The 22,457-nt window shown below is 36.5% G+C and overlaps 1 protein-coding gene across 2 annotated transcripts in view; it reads left to right on the top strand.

The window, feature by feature from the left end:
• NEBL (nebulette) overlaps positions 1–22,457 on the top strand; it is a 370,552-nt gene that overhangs the window by 285,176 nt on the left and 62,919 nt on the right. Inside the window, exons 8-11 of one of the 2 annotated variants that reach the window (XM_015561463.1) lie at positions 293–394; positions 10,310–10,423; positions 16,019–16,123; positions 18,357–18,468. The exons of the other annotated variant lie outside the window; for it this stretch is intronic. Coding sequence (XP_015416949.1) covers positions 293–394; positions 10,310–10,423; positions 16,019–16,123; positions 18,357–18,468 — 433 coding nt within the window. The remainder of the gene's footprint in view (positions 1–292; positions 395–10,309; positions 10,424–16,018; positions 16,124–18,356; positions 18,469–22,457) is intronic. 2 annotated transcript variants of the gene reach the window in all.

The raw sequence follows: 22,457 nt of genomic DNA, 5'->3' as shown, positions 1-22,457 counted from the left end.
ACAATGATGATGATAATTGGATACATGGCTCAAAATGAGTAATTATTTTACTACAGAAATGTTGACTTTATTTAGATAGCCATATTATAAAATCAATTTCTTCTTTAGCATTCAGTATTTTAGAATTTGATGAGCTGTAAGGAATATTTTTATGGACTGAGGGTCTTTTATCTATCATCTTATCTATCTATCTATCTATCTATCTATCTATCTATCTATTTGTGGCTAGTGTCAATATAATTCTTCATTGGAAAGTAGAAATATTTAACATTCTCTCATTTATTCATTTTAGGCAGAATACAAGAAAGGCCAAGGAGTAATGAATAAAGAGCCTGCTGTAATTGGAAGACTAGATTTTGAACATGCTGTTGAAGCTTCTAAACTTTCTAGTCAAGTAAGACTGTACTCATGACTTCACAATGATTTTATTCAGAGATTTTGTTTCTAGCAGCACAGGAAAATATTTCATATTAGATAATATCTTTACTTTCAAGAATATGCAAAGATAATGTTTCTGAAACTATTTCAGATAAGATTACAATAATTATAAATTTCAGTATGAAAAAAATAAGTTCATTTTAAGCATGAAACAAAGTTTTCTTTTCTCTCAGCTCAAATTCTAACCTTTTTTGATGAGTTTAGCCATATTGTCATATTTCTCAGGATTTCTACAATTTAGCAGTAGTCATACCAAAAAATGAAATTTCTATTTATCTATCTACACACTCACTCTTTAGCTGAGTAATAAAGCATTAGTTTCTTCATTTTTAAATGCTTTAGTTTAATCATGAACTAAACAAGAGTGATGGAAATGAAGAAAACTTTGAAATCTTATTGAAGAACCTAAAACAAAATCGGAAAAAGTGTAAAGACATGGCATGTTTTTGGTTGAAATTCTCAATAGATAAAAATTTCAATTCTTCCCAAATTAGTATATGTGTGTGTGTGTGTGTGTATGTGTGTACATACATACACCTACATGTCGTGCAATTTTTATTATATTGCAACAGGTTTGAAGAAATTTGGATAAAATGATCTTAGAGTTTGAATGAAAAGGAAATACCTGAAAATAGCTCTTAAAAGTATGAAAATGAAGACCAGTGAGGGAGAACTTAAGTTATAAGTTACCATAGCATAATATAAAACCACTGAAATTAAATCAATATGGGATTGGTATAGTAAGAGATAAATAATTAGTAGGATGAAAAGGGAATCCTGAAATAGACTCCAATATGTATTAAAACTTAATATATGATAAAAGTGTTGGTTCAAGTCAGTGGGAAAAAGTTGGATTAGTTAATAAATGGTGCTGACATAACTGATCATCCATCAGAGTAAAAATAAAATTGGACCTGAACCTTAAACCATATAAAAAAATGAATTCCAGATGGATTAACTATGTGAATGTAAACAATAAAATAACTTTAAAATCTTAAAAAGAAAACCCAGGAGACCATACATATCAAATAGAGATAACAGAGTTGTTTTTAAATAAGACTAGAGATGGTGCGGGAGGTGGTGGGGGGTGGGCAGACTAGAAGAGGTCAATGGGGGGAAAAAGGGACATATGTAATTCAATAATATTTTAAAAAATAAATAAAAAATAGATGTATTTGACTATAAAACAATTTAAAATTCTTTCAATGGAAAAAGATAACATTTGCAAAGTCAACAATATGATATCATACAATAAGTTTTATATGCTTAAAGTGCTTTCAACTTTGAAAATACCCATTCTTCAAGTTTCAAATGTCCTAATTACATTTCACTATGAAGAGATGTAAATGAGTAAAACTATAACTGAAGAATAAAAAATGATAAGAGTTTATCATATGGAGAAGGTAGTGTCTGAGAATTTTTGTAGTTGTTGTTAATCCTCACCTAAGGATATGTTTTCAGTTGATTTTTAGAAAGAGGAAGGGTGGAGGGGACAAAAGGGAAGAGAGCAAAACATTGATGTGAGAGAGGCACATCCGCTGGTTGCCTCCTGCAAGCGCCCTGACTCAGGCCGGGAACAGAACCTACAACCCAAGTACATGCTCTAACCATCAGCCAGGGAGAGCTCTTAAATATAAAAAGAAGAGCAGTGGTCTTCAAATATTTATAATGCGTATGATGGCAACATTTTAATATCTGGAATACACAAGTTCTTTCATATTGAAAAAAAAAGGATTAACCACTCTGTAGAAAAATGAGCAAAGGAGGTGAATAGGCAGGTCACAGGCGAGCAAATATAAATAGACAGTAAACATGAAAAAAATGTTCATATTTATTTGTAGATAGGGAAATGCAATAAAATAAACACAAAATGATTTTTAAACCATCTTGTTCTGTGTGTGGAAAGGACATCATTGAGGGTGGCGTACTTAGAAAGGTTTGTGTGGGAGGTAGGTTTGAGCTAAGTTGGACTTAGAAAGCTGTGCTCAGAGGAGGACCCCAAATAAAGTTTGGGAATGTGCATGACAGAGGAGAGAGGTCTGACACCAGAGGCAGATGACCTAGCAAGGAGATGCGGGTCATAAATACCACGGGAATTTGGGAGGAGTTGAGATGCTATGGGCAGTGTTTATTCATTTGGACTTCAGGCCATACTTACAGATTGGAGTAGGGATTTTGGAATGTAAAAAGGAGGAGCTTTTTATTTTTTTAATTTTTATTTTTTTATTAAGTTATTACATATGTGTCCTTATCCCCACGTTACCCTCTATCCCCCCCCACTCATGCCCTCACCCCCCTGTTGTCCATGTCCATTGGTTAGGCCTATATGCTTGCATGTAAGTCCTTTGGTTGATCTTTCCCCTTAGCCCACCCTCCTCTACCTTCCGTCTAAGGCCCGACAGTCCAATCAATGCCTCTCCGTCTCTGGATCTGTCCTTGTTCATCAGTTTATGTTGTTCATTATATTCCACAAATAAGTGAGATCATGTGGTATTTATCCTTCTCTGACTGGCTTATTTCACTTAGCATAATTCTCTCCAGTTCCATCCATGCTGTTGCAAATGGTAAGAACTCCTTCTTTTTTACCGCAGCGTCATATTCCATTGTGTAAATGTACCACAGTTTTTTAATCCACTCATCTACTGATAGGCACTTAAGCTGTTTCCAAATCTTAGCTATGGTGGGTTGTGCTGCTATGAACATAGGGGTGCTATATCCTTTCTAATTGGTGTTGTATACTGCTAAATTTTTTACAACAAGCTTATGAGAAAAACACTAAGATAATTCTCAAAAAAGCTATTTAGGTCCTTTGCCCATTTTTTGATTGGGTTGTTTATCTTCCTTTTGTTTAGTTGTATGAGTTCCTTGTAAATGTTGGAGATTAAACCCTTATCAGTGATAACATTGGCAAATATGTTCTCCCATGCAGTGGGCATTCTTGTTGTTTTGTTGAGGGGGATCTTTTTAGAGATGAATTCAGAAAAGGAGCCCAGTATAACTTCTCATCATTTTAACTGTCGTCTTTCACGGAACCTCAAATTTCAGGTGAGAAAAGTGTTCGCACAGAAAATTTTGGGCAGAGAAGCGTTGTGAAGAAAATAATATTTAAGGCGGGTTAATGTGGCAACACTACAGGAAACACTGGCCTCACAAGAGGCCAAAGTTCTAGAGGCCAGCTGGGATATTCCCGTGACAATCCACACACAGAGTAGACAGACCTGAAAGGACTTGAGGGCCATGGTGTGAAAATGAGACAGAGGGAAGGGCAAGTCAGGGACGCCCAAATGTAAGTGTCTCATATTGATTGGTTTACAGATCAAGGCACTTTTACTTACTCAGGAGGCTGATGTTGCACTAAGAGACTGGGGACATTCTAATCAGGGCCAGAAGTGCTTCTCATTCCCAATAACGCCTGTTGAAGAGGCGGGAAGTATTGGCAACACTTCTGGTATTGCTTTAGATTTCTAGCATAACTACCTGACTTCTTATGATTTCAGCCTTTTCTGGGGGCGAAGATCCCCCCCTCAGTTTTTTAGGAGAAGCAGCAGATTCTAGGAAAGCTGTATGATTTGGTTGAGTAGTTAAGAAATGGGCTCTGAACTGCCCAAGTTGAATGCCTGTTTCTGCCACTTGCTCTTTAAGTGACCTTGTGTTCATCCTTAACTTCTCCATCTATAGTTCCCTCAAAGGTAAAGTGGGTATGACAGCAATCCCCACTTTTTTGGGTTGTTGTGAGGGTTAAATGAACTACTGTGAGTAAAGCACTTTGAGGGCTGCCTGGCCCATAGAAACACTACATAATTTCATAGGCATGATTTTGCAGTAGATGTTCAGAATCATTTTCCACTTCATGTTTTGACATGAATTCACACAGAATGAAGCAGGAATAGCAACATTGGCTATTAGATGCTGGTCTTAAATTCCCTCCTTCACAATTTTATTTGAAGGTACTTATAAGAAAGTTTTGATATCTGAGCTTTTATTTTCTCATTTTAAATTCAGTCACCCCAAATCTCTCCATTTGATTTCTACATGAATTTTAAGGCAGTTATAAAAAAAAAAATCTCCAATCATTAGCAACAGATGATCAGGTACTTAAGCAAATTGTAATGTGCACATTATATCATCTTTATTTTTTCCTAGAATTCTTACTGATCTCATGGTATAAGATCATCAGAAAAGGGGAAAGCTGTTAAGATGAATATATAGGATTTCTGGAATGAACTCAGGATGTTGCATTTGTTTTTTCAGATGTATCAACTAGAAACAAGGGCAGAAGGTGCAGTTGCTTATTTTCATTGACAACTGTGAAAATCATGTATTGTCTTGCTTTTAAAACTAATGACAGATTGTTTATACAGGGGCACTCAAAGGCAAATAAATACATAGGAAGGAAATGCTTTAAGAAGGCGTTTTTTTTAAGAAATGATTTAGGAAAGCAGGGAAAGTGGGAGCAGGATGCAGGAAGAAAAGACCAAGATAATACCAGAGGGCTTGTTTGAGAGAAGGTGATGATGAGGCAGTGCTCATGGTGGAGGGATACGACCTGCCTGATGTAAGGATGGGAACGAGAAAGCCAGTGGCAGAATTCTCCCCTTTTATCTGTAACTGAGCTGTGGGATTGATTGGACTCGGTAAAGGCAATGGAATTACATAGCAGACTCTTCCTATGTTAACTTGTGTACCATAGTTTTTGCTCCCATAGTTGTAAAATTGCCTTTTTTAAGACTTGCGAGAAACATAACATTATGGTCAAGTAATTAAAAGAAAATCAGTAAAAAAACGAAGTAAATTTTATGTACCAAAATAAAGAGATTGGTGTATTTATGAGTGTCTCAAACATTAAGTGTAGGAACTATTAAAATCATCTTAAAAAATTCTAAGAGCAGTTAATTTGTTAACCTATTCATATATCATCTTCATTTATTTCTTGGAATTTATCTATAATGAATGGGATTCTTTAGTTTGTAATATCAAAGGAAAATTTTTGTATTATATATAATAATTAGTGTTTGTTTTAAAATTTCATTTGCTGTATTGATAAGAATGTGTTTTTAAACCTAAAAAAATCGCATTTTATGTTTCTATTAACATTTAATAATAAGCATTGTTTTTAAATTGTAAGGGGTAGTCATTGGTTTAAAGAATGTCTCATTTCCCTTCCTGGCAAGTACTCTGTCCACCAACCTTCTCACACCCAAGTATTGGCTTCAATGTCACATCCTTGATTTGCCAACTTAAATAGTATCACTCTCTCTGTTCTTTTTTTATAGTTCTTAACCCAAATTTTAATATTCATATATATGTATATGTGTGTTTTAGGTATCTACTTTATTTACCTCACAGTAGGCTCTGTGGGGACAGGGTTTATATGTATTTAATCCACCATTCTAGAATGGCATAGATTAGGTATTCAATAAATAAATATATATATCAAATCAACAAATTTCTCGAGATCATCCACATTTGGTGCAAAATCAGTAAGATATTATTTTGTTACGAAATTGAGGACAGAAATGTTATCTTGTCTATAATTCAGACTTAAAATGTTACTGATTTTATGATGAGTTTTACATAAAAAATCTATTTTATTCTCTTGCTTGACAGTGTTTCCAATTCAGTTTTATCTAGTATTGGAAGGAATTAATGCCTATAGATATTTGGCACTGTGCTATCTGTTTGTCATTTTCACTAATAATTAAGCTATACTTACCACATTTTCCATTTCTTTCCTAATATTTGTTTCTGTAGTCATGATGAAAAGCTTTTGTTCAGGGTCTGCTTTTTTCTGCCTTTTCTGACTCATTGTGAATCTGAGCCATAGATGTTGTCAGAAGCCTATGCTCCCTTGTGGTATAGAAGTCCGTCTTCAGACTGTTGAAACACTGCCTTGTGCAGATGCAGCACTAAAGCATTAATTTAAGTTACATCATTGTAATTTAACAGTTCCAGTGTTTTTTCCGAGTGTGGTCTCTGAAAGCCCTGCTAAGTCTGTTAAATTTTTTAAAAAACACTAAGACATTTAACCCTAAATACCTATCCACATTTTTAAAAAGTTGGTAGCCTAGCCAGTTTCTCTCAGTGGTTAGAGTGTCAGCCCATCCACTGAAGGATTGCAGGTTTGATTCTGGTCAAGGGTATGTATCTTGGTTCAGGCTCCATCCAGGAACATGTGGGAGGCTACCAATCAATGTGTCTCTCTCACATCCATATTTCTCTCTCTCTCTCTGCCTCTCCTCCTCCCTTACACGGTCTCTAAAAAAGCTCAATGGAAAAAATATATCCTCGAGTGAGGATTAACAACAACAAAACATTGGTAAACATCGCCAGCAGGTGGACACCCCTTGACGGGTCCCAGACTGCGAGAGGACACAGGCTGGGCTGAGGGATCCCTCCCTGAATGCACAAATTTTTGTGCACCGAGCCTCTAGTAAGAAATAATATTCATCATTAAAATAAAATCAGTCATAGGTATAAGTAACTTTTATTTGTTTCCAAAATAATTGATTTAGATAAGAGATAATATTATGTCTTAAAACCACAGCAGAATCTCAACACCTCTTTTTGAATAATATGGTCTTAAAACTGGAGATCCTTTGTTCCATGTTTTAGTCGCCAGTTATAATCAAAGAAAAACTTTGCCTTGATCCCTTAGGAGATGCGAGTATACATAAAGAGGTAGACCTCAGATGTGTGAGCTGTGTGTTTAAAATAGGAGAGAATGCTGGGTATGCAGGTGTAGTTTGTGAGTTAACAAGTCAGAAGGTGAGCAATAGGAACCATTTAAATCATTTGGCTATACCGCGCCCAGCTAGCTCAGTCGGTAGAGCATGAGACTCTTAAATCATTTGGCTATTTTCTTAGTTTACGTATGTGCAATCCCTACAGAAAGAGGTAAGAAATGGTTGGGTGTCAGTGTCCGGTAAATGCATTTTTTAATATAATGCAGTTATCATACTTTGTGGCTAATTAATGAGGGAAATTCTTGCATTTTTCTTTCTTAGGCACTTTTGAATCAAATCATGCAGAGTACTGAAGGTTAGAGTAAGATAAATTTTACAACCCTTTGCTCATTATTACATTCATTAATAAGGGTATGAATGACAGGTGTACTTTAAATAATTAGTCCCACACTACAGGAATAACCTGGAAAGGTTAGACAGCATTTTAAAATTCAAATTTTAATGTAGCCTAATGCAAAACAGTGGTAGAAATCTTCAAAAATAAAGTTCTCATTAAAATCTATTTTAACATTTTATTTTAACACAGAACACGTATGTGTCCATTTATTTCACCAACATTTTGATGTAGTGACAAGTGTTTTTCTTCATAAATGAATCTTCAGTTTGGAGTTTTGTGTTGTTTTTTCTTGCAAATCATACTCATATTGCATTGTTTATGATTTGAATTTTGAAAGACATTTTAAAGAGATATATTGCTAATCTATCTGAGCTCTAGAATCTTCTAGATATATATGCCCCTTCCTGGCTTTTCTGGTTGTCCTTGACCACCCTTATTTTAACAACAATTTCTTTGAATTTGTAATTGCCTTCATTAAGTCTTTCAGAGAAATAACATAGTTTTCATAGAGATAATAAAACTCTTTTTGCAGTAAATTTGCCAGTGTTCACAACATTAAATTAAATTATGTAATTATAATAAGTACAACTAGCATAAACAGGATTGGGGACAAACTCAGTTGACTCCTAGCCCGCGTACAGCTGGATTACAGCATACCACTGGGAGCAAAAATGCTGGAGCTTACTTCTAAACCATTTGTAAGTGTGTGATTCAGTTGCTTTGGAGAGAGATGACTGACACCAGTCTCCACAGAGTGTGTCTGGGTCATATCACTGTTCCCATCCTCAGGTAAGAACTCAACACAGGCTCAATGTTTAATGAGTAGAGGAAGGAATTAATTATTACAACTTGGATTGTTACTGCTTTTCAGAAAGGTACCTTTACTCAGGAAGAGTGAATGCCAGGTTTAATGACATGAGAATTTATCAGGTTAATTTCCAAGTCACACCCCCCTCTGTGTTGCCTGTGTTCCTAGTGTAGTCATGCTGGGACGATACGGTGCGCAAGGAAAGTATGCTGGGCTCTGTGGGCACAAGGATTACATAACCTGTATTTGCCATTTAGCTGATACATAACTAAGATACTCATGGTGCCTGGGGTTGGGGAATATGCATAATCAAAAGAAAACTTGGTGCAAGCCCGTAGTACACAGTAGGATCAGCTGATTAGTTAAATAGCTACCAGCCAAGAGTGTTCTGGACACCACGGCCGTCAGTCAGAATGTTTTACTAAGTTAAGTGGAGAGTGTTGGTGAGTCTGGCCGAGTCAGGAGTTCCATTCAAGGGGAAATCAGCTAAGAGAGCCCACCATCATTGTCCAGGGAATAGCGGTTAGGCACTAAAAAGCTAGAGAGAAACACAATCACCAATTAAAATATCTTGAAGGTTCCCTAGCAAAGGGGTGTTAAGAGTGCAAAGACAGTGAAATTGTGTGTTTAGGGCAGGGACAAATATGGCAAATTTTTCCATTGGTGCCAGCTACTGTGGAAAATAGTGAATGAGCTCCAAATTTATTTAATTGGTGATTTGTCCACAATTTCAAGACATAAAATAATTTCTTTTAATTCAGAGCGTTTCTTGTTTTAGGGAGACCTCACCAAATAATTAGAATAAATGAGGTTTTGCTTGAATTTAAATGGTAATGTGAATTTCAGAAAGATTTTTGGCAAATGGAACCACAACAGAAAATATTTGGTGTAAGGCATCTTGAAATATTTTGCAAAAGTACTCCTATCAAAATTTTACTAGCTCTCTTCCATAGATTCCAGACACATGTCCCTCAGAGAGACAACACAGACTCAATTAAACTAGCCATCTCCAAATTACTTTTTAATAAACACTCTTTTAAGGCACAGCCTTACTGTGTATGCATAAAGGTACATTATGAGAATGTTGTAAAATATTATAAGAATTATAACGGTAAAAATGTTATAAGAGAACAAAACAGCTTACATTTGCTCTTGAAGTCTGTGCATCCTTTCCTGGCTACAGGAACCAAAGGGGATGTGAAATTTGGGTAGTTAGTCTTTTGTTTGCTTGTTTTTGGTAAAGAACTTGTGTCTATATAGTTAGTTCCTATAGCATACAGTTATTTTCCTCTATCCATGGAGCAAAGTACAGTTCTGTAGAATAACTTGATAATCTTCCTTTGGTTGCCCTAAGATTACTTATAAAAATAAGAAAATAATTTAGAATAAATATTAGAATTAATTTTACTGCTGAATACAACTGTGGAGTTGAAGCAGAGGAACAAAAAATGACATTAATTAGAGCCAGGACACGTTAGAAAGTATAGTCCCTATGTATGAGTTTTTGAACAAATGGGAAATGGTGAGAGAAACCATGATACAAAGCACGTTTTATATTTGGAACAATTCCCTCAGGAAAATTCATATTCAAATTCTGGGGCTTAGGATCCTTTTTTTCTAAATGTGGAAAACTTTAATTCATTTATGGTCTAAATTTCTAATTAATCATAGATTATAGGAATGCAGAAACGGAAAGTGATATTTAAAAATCCTGAGATTCAGTGCATATTCTTGTTAATAGGATTTGCGTTCATGCCTAATTGCATTTAGGATCAGTGTTCAAGTAGAGGTTGTTTTTTTTAATAAAAAATTTATGCCTAATTAAACTTAATATGTGTGAAAATATGAGGAATTTTAAACTTTGCTATCATTCGTTTTTAAGGTAGCTTTTTATTTGATCTAATTACAAGTCAAATGTGCTATTTCGAAAGTGTAATGGTAAATGTGCTACTAAATTTATCCTGTTTTTTTCTTTTATGGCAGATTAAATACAAAGAAAAATTTGATAATGAAATGAAGGATAAGAAACATCATTACAATCCCCTTGAAAGTGTTTCTTTTAAGCAAAGCCAGCTTGCCACTGAGCTGGCAAGCAATGTAAGTGTCCCATGGCTTATAATTCATAGAAAATTATTTTCAATATATTTTGATTCTTGGTTTCTCAGAATTGGCTGTGTTGTAATGAAACAAAACCATGTAATTTCCAACCAATTGTAGTTGAAGCACTGAAGCATATTTTCTTGAAGCTTGTTTTTTGAGAAAAAAAATGTATTATTATTATTTACTATTAATAGTTACTAATACTAATTAGTTTATATAAGAATAGTATTGCTAATAAGACTATTATGTCTGATCAAGAGTAGAAATGGATTGCAGATCTCATAGAAAAGTAGAGTGCAGTATCATAAATTAGTGATTATGATAGTAGTTAACTCATATAACAATACCCATGAAAAGGGGCTAATTGTAAAGTGCTACCTGGCACATGCTAGTTTATCATAAAGACATTTTCAGAAATGTAATGTAATGGTTAACAATTCCTTTCTTATCCATTTTGTAAATGATGTAACACTTCTTCACAAGATTTGTTTTCATTTCATGTGTTTTAAAATAATCAAGTTCAAATTTACAAGAAAAAATGTCTTATTTTTTATTAGAATTAGGCAGATATAAAAGTAAACATAGAAAGAAACTGATCATTTTGCTGTAGTTGCAGGATGTACAGAGCACCCTTTCAAACATTAAGATGAATTACTGTTGAACTGTTGCTTTGTTAGGTCATTTACACTTTGAAACTTCTGTCATATCCTGGCACTTATATCTTACTTTCATTAATGTTTACAAGGTATTGTTATTTGTGTTCATTAACCAATATTGTTATTTTGTTTGTCACCAGAAATTGAAAAGGGTGTTTCTGTCTTTTAGGACCACTGGGAATATCAAAATGATTTCTTTTTTATGTATTTGTGTGTGTGTGTGTGTAGGTAAAAATATAATGCAAAGAGAGGTGCAATATACTTAAAGGAACCTAGAGCATAGTATTGAAAACACAAGGTTTAGAATCAGATTGCCTGTATTTGAATCCTGCTCTGTCTCTTAATATCATACCTTCATCTTCCTGTGCCTCAGTTTCCTCATCTGTAAAATGGGAGATACTTAAAGTACCTACGTACTGGGGTTGTTATGGAGACTTAATATTCAGTACATATAAAGTGCTTAGGAAAGTGTTTGGCTCTGAGTAAGTGCTCAATACATTTTCTATTTTTAATATTTTATTATTATTATTACTGATATTATTATATTTCCAAAGCAGTGGTAAAAAGATTTATATGGCAATAGCATGAAAATACCAGAAGCTTTCATATTGCCACAAAGCACAATGAAAATACAGTAGCAATTTCTCTTTATATTTTGCAAGCAGAATTTCCATTAAATTTACTCGATTCTGCTTACATCACCCCTTTTTTAATATATAAAACAAACAGAAAAAGAATTATCATAATATATTTAAGTCCTTAGAAATAACTCTTTACAATGCATTCAGTAGTAAATGAGCACCATCTAGTGGCTATGTTCAAATTCATCTGCCAGTTTACCACTAACTGGTACTTTATGATATTTTAAACATGATAATGGCAATAATGCAAAAGCATATTTTCTCCTCCTAGATGGTATTGTGTTCCATGTTATTTTCATAGGTGAAGTACAAGAAAGACATTCAAAATATGCATGATCCAGTTTCAGATCTCCCAACCTTGTTTTTAGACCATGCTTTGAAAGTCAGCAAAATGCTCAGCAGAGTAAGTGGTTGTGGTCGCTGTACCAGGCGGTGTGGTGTGGCTTCCTCCAGCCACTGTGCCTGCAGTGCTCTTGAGCGCACCTGCTTCCTTAGGTGTGGCCGGGCATCGCTGTTCCCTGAATAACTAACTCACTGAAAAGTAGTGGTCTGCTCGCTTATGTCCCACCAAAGCTATTGCTTTACAAAGAGCTTCCCCCCAACCCCCGCCAACCCTTTAAAATCTTTTGAATGCAGACTTTCTTATTGAATAACTACACTTCATAGTTCGTTCTGTCTTTCTTCTTCTCCTTTCTTCTTCTTCTGTATTCAGTTCAAGGCTTCAGACTCTTAAGTGACAGATCTTTTATTTTATGCAGGCCAGGGCAGAGTGTCTGATGTTTAATAGGCTTCAGTGACATAAAAAATTGTCTTCGTCTAATTTGTATTTTCTCTGAAAATAAATCCTAAAGGCTTTCACACTTTACTTTTGGTCTTGTGAAGGTTCCCAGTTTTCTTCAGAGCTACTAAGAGTGGAGGGTGATTTCTTCATGTTCTGATGACAGTGTTTGGATATCCCACCAAGTGGGTCCTTCCATCAGCACTCACTTCCTGGATGCTGTTTCAAACACTTAGTGATGTCACTGGTGCTCATAACTGGTGATCTGGCTCACCTGTGCCTCCATTTCCTACATCTTAGCATGTCCCGTGGTGGTGATGAACTCTAATTTGACCTCAGGTTATTCTACGTTTATTTTAGTAATCACTCACTCACCCATTCACTCAAATTATCCAAATTTATTGAATACCTGCTTTGGGCCAGGTACAGGTTAGATGGAAAGTATGTTGGGCAAGGAATGTGGAAAAGTGAAAAGAGTTGTCTTCAGATGTGCCCATAGTCATAGACCTGCAGCTAAAACCTAGTTCCCAAACTGTTTTTTTAGTATTTTGTTTTTATTGATTTCAGGGAGGAAAGGAAAGGGAGAGAGACATAGAAACATCAATGATGAGAGAATCATTAATTAGCTGTCTCCTACACACCGCCTACTGGGGATTGAGTCTGCAACCTGGGCATGGGCCCTGACAGGAATCAAACTGTGACCTCCTGGTTCATAGGCCAATGCTCAGCCACTGAGCCACACTGGCCGAGCTGGTTCCCAAACTATTAAATAATGAGATACAGCTTCAGTTCAGGTTTGAAAATGTCTACCCTTGGCTTGATGTATTGAAACTTGTGTTCATTATGTAGTGATCCTCCTTTTTCCACCTCCCGTGCTGTCCTTCTGCAATGCACTGTGCATGTAGATAATTCATACTCGCAGATCATTTTGATCAGTGTTTTTTTGTGTTTTTTTTTGAAGGGAAAGCAGCCCGTCATTCTGTTCAGTCTGTTGAGCAGAGAATGAAGGTTAGAGGGCTCTCAGGCCCAGAATTAGACTCAGTCCCAGGACACTTAATTCACGCTTTCTTGCTGTCCCAGGAAACATGCTCATCTGTACACCTCCGCACACATTCCTCTGCTCGCTGAGTGTCTGTTTCAGTTCCAGGTTTCCCCCATGACTCATAGGTCTGCTTCTAAATTCAATACGTGTCTGTTTTCTGAGCTGCTTTGCTCATGTTCAGTCGTTGTCCGGTTTTGATCCTTGCACTGGCATTTTGCCCTTGACTATTCCTCATCCCTACTTGGGTTAAATTTTCTTAGGACATGAGGATTCATGTGTAAATATGCCAATAAATTATCTTGGTAATGAAAAAACTTGGTAGTTGGAAGAATATATGCAATGTTATAGGCAATATCTCTTTTCAAGAATATTGACTTTTATTATAATGGTGAAAATAATAGCTTAATATAAATTATTTTTATCATCTCTTCAACAGAAAAACCCCACAAAGTCATATATTACATTTACTTTATATATCATTTATAAAGTTTAAATCTCTGTTCAGGTGGTGCTTTTGCCTAGATTATAGACCACTTGCCCCATAGTAGAATTGTGACTTAAGGATTACTTCACAAGAGAAAAAGTTTAAGTCACATAATGCATTACTCTGAGGTATCAGTCTGTTTATTAAAGTTGTATGATCATATATTGGCTCAAATTTATTGTACATCAGAATTGCCTTCTTTTAAATTTTAATGTAAAGAGAATTGGAATTTTGTAGATTTATAAAGGCAACTTAATTTTATTAAAAGATTGAAAAAGAGAATGCTTAATAAAAAGACATTCTGCCAGAATTAGTTGTCAGTTTGTTATAAATGGATGTTTTTAAAGACCTCTAAATGTCTTTAGTATAAATAAACATTTTTTAAAATTTTAATATTTAATGTGTAGAGTGAAATTAGTGCTTATGAGTTTGTGTAGCTATACTAATTACATTTTTGAGGGAACATTTCCCCCTTGAAAATAGAATTCCAGTAGCTTTCAGTTTATAACTTTGCATATATTAAAAGTATATATGGTGTGTTGCTCTGTGCAACTCCCACTAGGAGGCAACAGAGACTATTATATAAGGAACAGCAAGTACTAAAAGCTCGTTTACAAATCTTAATTCAAATAGGTTTTGTTTGCTTATTTAATTTTTAAAAATAGGAGTTTCTGAAATTCTCCATAACTAAAATAGATCATTGCTTTGGGGATGATAATTCATTGACCTTTTCTCAGGATAGATTTATTATTCCAGACATAATACCCAGGGCTTTATTAGTTCTTGATTTTAACTCTCTTCAGTCAAGATGTACGATGTGAATGTTATCATGAGCTTCCTGGGGCCTTTTTTTCTTCTCTTTATTCTGGTTAGAGTTTGGGGATACACACATCACTCTAATTGCCTGAAAGTGCCCTGGGGACCATTGTTGTATCTCTGTGGAACAGCAGTTCTCGTGTGCATCCTCCCATCTCCGGCACTGGGGCCTCTTCCTGCTTCACTCTCAGATGTCTGAGCATCTGCTAAGACCCAATGTCAGTTCCATTATGGCAGGCCTTTCCTGCTCCTGTTCAAATGCTGCTCACCTCTCCCCCACTCTACACAAAGCGGCCATTGTCACTGAAATCCTCACTGCCTAATGAGCAACCAACTTTAGCTCAAGTCTCTGTAGCCTTGAGTCGTTGAGAATTACCATTTACTTCCAAAGGTCTTCCCCAAACATGGCAAAATCACTGTGTCCAATATCCAAGTATAAAATTATGAAGCGATTTTTGTCTTATTGGTGACTGTTTTATTTAGAGACCTGTAGCTGCCAAATTTGGCATGCTTAGCCATTCTGGTATCTTCCAAATTCACTGTTTTGTCTGTGTATCTAAATAGTCTTAATTCACTTTCTTTACCCTAAAAGTTCAATCGACTGTCTCTAGTTTCTCAGTTTCTCTCTCAGACACCCCTAACCTCTCCTTTGGGACAATTAGTTGAATCCTTTCTCACTCTCTCATTGTCCCGATGAGCATCCACTTTCCTCATGGCTGAGAAGTACACAACTTCTTTCTGTCTGCCTCCCTCCGACTTTCCTTTCCTCTGTTCTTTCTTTTAGATGCTGTTAAACACTCACCTGTTCTAGGATAAGGACAGGACAACTGGCCTCCATTTTGCTCGCCTTGCCTATGTACTGTAGTCTCATGCCCGGCTTTTCCATTGCCACTCCCAGCGTTGTGACTGTCTTTTATGTTGTATTCACAGCATAATTGTCCTCAGCTTCTCTTGAGTATTTCATACGCTGTTCACGTTGGCCACCTACAGCTGGTCTATCTTGCATTGTCGGGTTAGCTCACTGCTAGAAATCCACATGACCAGTCGACTGCAGATGGGAGCTTTCCGGCTCTTGTTGGCTTGTGTTTTTCAGTTTGCATTCCTAGTTAGTTGCTGATTAGTTACTCTAATCAGCCGTTTTTATTCTGAATTAATTTTCACGTTCTCTGTTTTAGCGAGAGTATAGGAAGATTTTTGAGGAAAACAAAGGCATGTATCATTTTGATTCGGACGCTGCAGAACACCTGCACCACAAAGGCAACGCCATCCTCCAGAGTCAGGTATGTGCCCCCCCCCCAGCCTGGACCCCTAACCACCCACGGCTGCGCGCCTCCACCAAGAACGTGAAGCTGCTGAAGACACGTGTTGCTTTTGAAAACATCAAACACTCTTCTCTCAGTATTTATTGAGTTTGGGAAGCTTAAATCATGTTTCAGTGTGCAGCCATTCTGTAACATAACAGGAAATCCACACAATTTAAAACTTACAATATGTGCGTTAAATGATGATCAAATCTCATGATTTCAATTTTTATTGTGTGCTGATTTGTCATTTTGTGCTGCAAAATAAATTTCCCAGGCACAAAGTTTATGATAATTTCTCATATTATGAAAATGGTAAAACTATATCTTGCCAGTATAGTCTACATTAATGTTTATTTCAACTGTGAAATTCTATGTACTCCCTGAACAAATGTTTAAAAATATTTTTTTTCTTGAACACTTTGAAGTTGGTATCTATGTATATTTTTTGTTCTGAGTTACAATAGTTGAAAAATATGTCATTCCAACATCTATTAATTTAAATTTTGCAAAACTCTTTTAAATGTATCCTGTGGAACATAAATTTGATAATGATATGATATCCACATCCATTATTTAAAAAATACACAAACTAGCTCTTCTTTAAGATATAGAAATTGATATTTTTCTCTTACCATTCTTATTTTCATTTTATTTTTTTCTGTAAAATTTTATCTTAATGTAGTATATTATTATAATTAAAACACTTTTCTTTTTTTTTAAAAATATATTTTATTGATTTTTTTTACAGAGAGGAAGGGAGAGAGATAGAGAGTTGGAAACATCGACGAGAGAGAAACATCGATCAGCTGCCTCCTGCACACCTCCCACTGGGGATGTGCCCGCAACCCAGGTACATGCCCCTGACCAGAATCGAACCCGGGACCTTTCAGTCCGCAGGCCGACGCTCTGTCCACTGAGCCAAACCGGTTTTGGCAAAACACTTTTCATTGATCACTCTGTCATACTTCTTTGAAACAAAAATGTGCCTACAAATAGGAATTTTAAAACTTAAGTTTCCTGGTACAGTAAAGTTCTAAGTATTGAAAAATTTCTTTTGGATTTAATTATCATTAAAATTATTACCATTACGCAACTTAAGAAATAATTTTATTAATTATTAAACATAGAATGTAAATGAAAGTACATTTCTGAATGAAATGAATCATCATGATAAAACTTTTCTATGATTTTAATTTTGTAATTCAGCCAATCAGGAGTGAGTTTGCAAATTAACCCAGCCACTTCAGGCCTCTGGGAAGTGTGGGAAGGCGAAAAGGCGGCTCTGGCCGGACTGGTGGTGCTGGCAGCCAGGGAAAGGAAGGCCCATTCTTGCACGAGTATTTGTGCATCAGGCCTCTAAAATATATATAAATAAAACTAGGGCCCAGTGCACGAATTCATGCACCTTGAAAGGAACTGTGGGCTGTGAGGCTGTGGTGGGTTTTGGCTCATCCTCTGCACTCTTGCCCAGCCCCTCCCACTGTGGTCCTCTGTTCCCTCTCTCTCAGACTGTGAGAGGGTGTAACACAGGAGCTGCCCCCTGGTGGTCAGTGCACTCCCACAACCAACCTCCCATGGTTCCTCCCCGTGACCGGCCGTCCCCGATTGGCCCTGATTGGGACTGGGCAAGATGGCCCTGATCGGCTGGGAGGGACCCCACCTGTGCATGAACTCTAGTTATTAAATAATGCCTAGTGAAACTGAAATAAATCACAGAAGAGCTCTATGTGTGTTTTACTTAATGTCTATGGAAAAATTCAGCAATCCCAGGAAACACTGTCATCCCTTTGACAAAAAGAGAGAGAATCGCAACTATGTTTTCCCTCTTGTTCATGCTCTACTGATAGGCATTCCAGCTATCACAGGATCTCTTTCTCTCTCTCTGTCTTTCTATATACTAGTATATGTGTATATACATATATAGCCCCATGTGTATGATATGCCATGCCAGCTATTTAAATACTTTATTCAAGTCCTAGAACTAGATTATTTAGAAATTATGTTATTTTTGTTTCTGCATAAGTTTTATCTATATATCTTACCTCTTTCTTTGTATGTCATTAACTACAGGGAACTCAGGGATCAACCTGCACACCAGAATAATGTGATTTTTAGAAAAATGGTCAATTTGGTACATTCTTATTTTACTTTGGTCTATTTGCATAAGGGCTCGTGAGCTTTATATGCTTTTTATATTTTTTCAATAAAGGTTAAGTACAGAGAAGACTATGAAAAAAATAAGGGGAAGTCGATGCTTGAATTTGTTGAGACACCATCATATCAAGCTTCAAAGGAGGCCCAGAAGATGCAGAGTGAGGCAAGTCCCTTTGGTTTGTTTTCAACTGTTCAACACATACTTGATGTTTTATCATTTGAAAGGAGCCAGGGAAGTGGTTCAGAATGTTTAGTGGGTCTAGAAGACCCTGCACAAGGAGACCGAGGAAATTATAGGCTGTGTCCGTGTGGGCAAAGTCGTAAGTTTTTTCCCCACTTACCCACTTCATTCTCCACTTAAGCTGTACTAGGTCTCATCCACATATTCCCCTCACTGGTTTTGCCTTGTCCCAGAATGATTTCTTCTGTTCCTGTTTTTTTCTTTTTTTCTGTTTTCCTGTTTTGGGTTGGGGGCAGGGAAGAGACACCAAACTGTTGAGTGTTTCCTTCCCATGTCCCGCATGGGTCAGGGTTCAGGAACTGGAAGCAGAGCTGCACACAAATGAAAGAGAGAAGACTCGAGATAATTTGGAAATATTGGGGGACCAGGTGGGCAAGTCCAACTCACGGGGAAGGACTTCTACCCATGCTCAGGCCTCACCAAGCTTTTATTGATTCTGGGATGCACCCATCTCATAGCCCTTAGGCAGGTGACCTCCCATTAACAGGCAGACTAGCCCATCAGCAAGGATTTACATAATAATAAATGAGGGAGTAGTTTCAGCTACCACTGTCTGGACAAACAGAGGTGGCGCCTAGCTCCGACCTTTGCTAGGGCTTCAAAGGCACCCAGCCTGGGGGAGGGGGCGGGGTTCTCTGTATAGCTTATCAGATAGTGAAGGCAATAAACTGTTTCCCACAAAAACTCAGAAAGTTTTGTCTGCAGCCAACATCCCAATTATGTGGGTACAACAAGATTATTACTTCAAAAGGTTAGAAATAATGGGCAGTGGTATCAGCTGATCACACCCCCAGTGCTCCACTTCAGGAAGGCTCAATGGACAAGACCTTTTCTGTTCTCCAATAATAACAGGAAAACACTGAGAAATGAGAACTCTGGACAATAAAACTCGTAGGGATTTCATAAACATTATAGATGCTATTTGTTGAGGTGTTATAATTCATCTTCTCAGAGAAAGGGCCCTCAGATATGACTGGCTTGTTAAGTAATCTTAAGTTGTTTAATTTTTTCTTCAAGCAAGAGAAAATAATTACCGTATTTGCCGGCGTATAAGACGTAGGTTGTGGGCTGCTTGCCTGTGTTCCTGAGAAGCATCTACGGTACCAGTCTATAGAGTGTGTTTTCTTTAGTGAATTACCGGTATGTTTACCGGTAATAAACTTGCACTGTTTTATGTATATGTTTGATTACATACAGCCTTGTGACAGTTTTCCTGCATGTCATAAGCATTTGAATATAAATTAAAATGTTAAAATCAAATCTGATATTGTTTTACCTTTTATTTGGTGTGTGGAAGGTGTGCGGAAGAGGGGGTAGTCTTATACGGCGAGTATATAACAAACTCAGTATTTTGAGTGGAAATGTTAGGGGGTCGTCTTATACGCCCAGTCGTCTTATACGCCGGCAAATACGGTACGTATATTTTTCATCTTCTTAAGCCAGTTAAAATACTCCAAAACATATAGATATGTGCTTCTCAAAAAATCAATGGGAAAATTAGACGAAATTGTCTTAATTTACATGAACTGTTCAGTTTATTTTTTTTCCATTGAGGATGGTCCTCTGAAAGAGAAAAGATCCCCCACGTTCAAATTTCACTGTGTAGATGACAAGGACTTCAACGGCGCCCTCAGCCCTGAAAAAGTGCTATACATTCGACGTAGCATGTTTCCTTGTGCAAATCTTGAAGTCTGATAGATGGCACTTGGCTTTTACCGTTGCTGTGGCTGCACAGCACAAAAGGAAAATTAAATATCAAGAACTGACAAAATAAAATCGGTCAGATGAACTTCATTTGCAGAGGCTAAGACGTGTTTCCCTTCAATGACAGATACTGGCTATTCGATTTTTAGGCTCAGCATTATGTTTCTGCTTTCAGGGCTTAAGGAGAAAGAAATCTTTCAACAGAAAATAACGCTGGACCAAATTTATACTATAACGATATATAGTATGAAATTTATTCTATGTAATTTAGCATATACATTTTATGCTAGAAAAATAAAATGTCTAAACATGTTAGACAAAGTTGGATATGAAAAATGTATTTAGATGCAGGACCAATGAATTAAATACAAAGAGTTGATGTTTAGGACTAAGAGGTCAACTTGACCATGAGCTTCTTGGGGAGCCTCCTATGTGTAAAGCTTAAGTGTTGATCATCTCAGGAAAAGCCACTCACGTTTTTTGTTATGGCCTATAATTATGCTTCTCTCACTTTCTTCTAATACCAGATATAGGATGAATCACTGTGTGCTAGAAGAAATCTCTGAATCTGGTTTTGAAAAGTTATTTGTCTTCTGTTTCACAAATAAAGCTCTCCTAACAAAAAGCATTCTATGGGTCCCCCAGCCCTCCCCTCCACACACCTCCTTAGTAATGTACAAATTTCCCTAGTCATATATTGGCCAGTTTTAGTCATAATCAACCTTCCTTAATGACTTACTTAAGTCAAATAATTGTTTATCAGAAGAGAAGGGTTTTTTGAAGTGAAGTATCTGAAATAATATAAATACACACATATTTGTATTTCACTTTTTTTAAAGACTCATTTTGGGCCTGGAAATGCCCTAGATTGAGCCCTATAGGACAACTTTTCATTATTGTTCTTTGGTATGTCTATAGTTCCTTTAACTCAGAATGTTCTTCATGCAACTTCTTACCTAGCTTTGTTAGTTTTAGTATTTATGGAAGATCCATTGTGGATTTTTCTCTGGCTATTCTTAGATTTGTTAAATATGTAACGCAAATGTAGGTGAGGAGACGGCCTGTTCTCTTACCCTCCCTTGTGGTATGGAGAATTTCTTTCTATAATTGCCTATCTCTGTAATAAGTACATAATGAACCTGGAAATAGCTTTTCATTTTGCATTTATGGCAATCTCATGCAGAATTTATTTTTATCTTTGTGATTCAATTTGAATCAAATATTTAGCTGGTAAATTTTGGCTCTTGTTTGGTAAATATTTCACATGAATGGATATTTTTGTTATTTAGAATGTCTTTATAATCATACACTGTGGGTTATTATTGATTTGCAGATGTGTGGAGTTTAGAAAATCATAGTAGAAGGGCGTCAGAGTGTCAGAAGGACAGCTGTGGGTTTGGATTTAGGCTCTCCATGATACTGGTGGCATCTTTCATTTCTTATTGGGAGCACTTACTTAAAGAATCATTTCCCAGGTTCAAGATAAGATTCTCCTCACAGTGTAACTTAATTCGTATCAAACTCTGTAGACAGTAGAGAAATATTCTCAATGCCAAAATCAGTACAGGAAAATCTTCCCCTCCGGCCTCCAGTACATTTTATAAATTGTCTTTTCTGAATTCACAAAACACAGACAGTGAAAAGGATGATGAGGACATGAACATTAATGCTGCTTTGGTTGGAATGGGCTTCCATGCTGCCAGATTTTTTTTCTAGTGGATGGATCCACTCTTTACTGAGTGAACCAGTCAGGTGGTCCAATTGCATAGCCAACTTTTTTGGTTCTCCACAAATGGGCTGACGCTAAACAATAACAGACAATAAGATGTTAAGCAGCCTCACTCAGAATGCTTTCCCAGAGAGAGTTGGTAGAATTCTGAAATTTATGATAAAGTTGGAGTTCTTTCCCTGTTGATAAGACTGAGGTTTGTTGATTTGTTGATGATAGCCAGTCTGACAGGTGTGAGATGGTACCTCATTGTTGTTTTGATTTGCATCTCTCGGATGATGAGTGACTTTGAGCATGTTTTCATATGTCTCTTGGCTTTCTGAATGTCCTCTTTTGAAAGGTGTCTATTTAGGTCCTTTGCCCATTTTTTGATTGGATTGTTTATCTTCCTTTTGTTAAATTGTATGAGTTCCCTATAAATTTTGGAGATTAAACCCTTATCGGAGATAACATTGGCAAATATGTTTTCCCATGCAGGGGGC

The sequence above is a fragment of the Myotis davidii genome, unplaced genomic scaffold (assembly GCF_000327345.1).
Source record: "Myotis davidii unplaced genomic scaffold, ASM32734v1 scaffold376, whole genome shotgun sequence".
Taxonomy (NCBI): domain Eukaryota; kingdom Metazoa; phylum Chordata; class Mammalia; order Chiroptera; family Vespertilionidae; genus Myotis; species Myotis davidii.
This window is presented reverse-complemented; position numbering and strand designations above follow the sequence as displayed.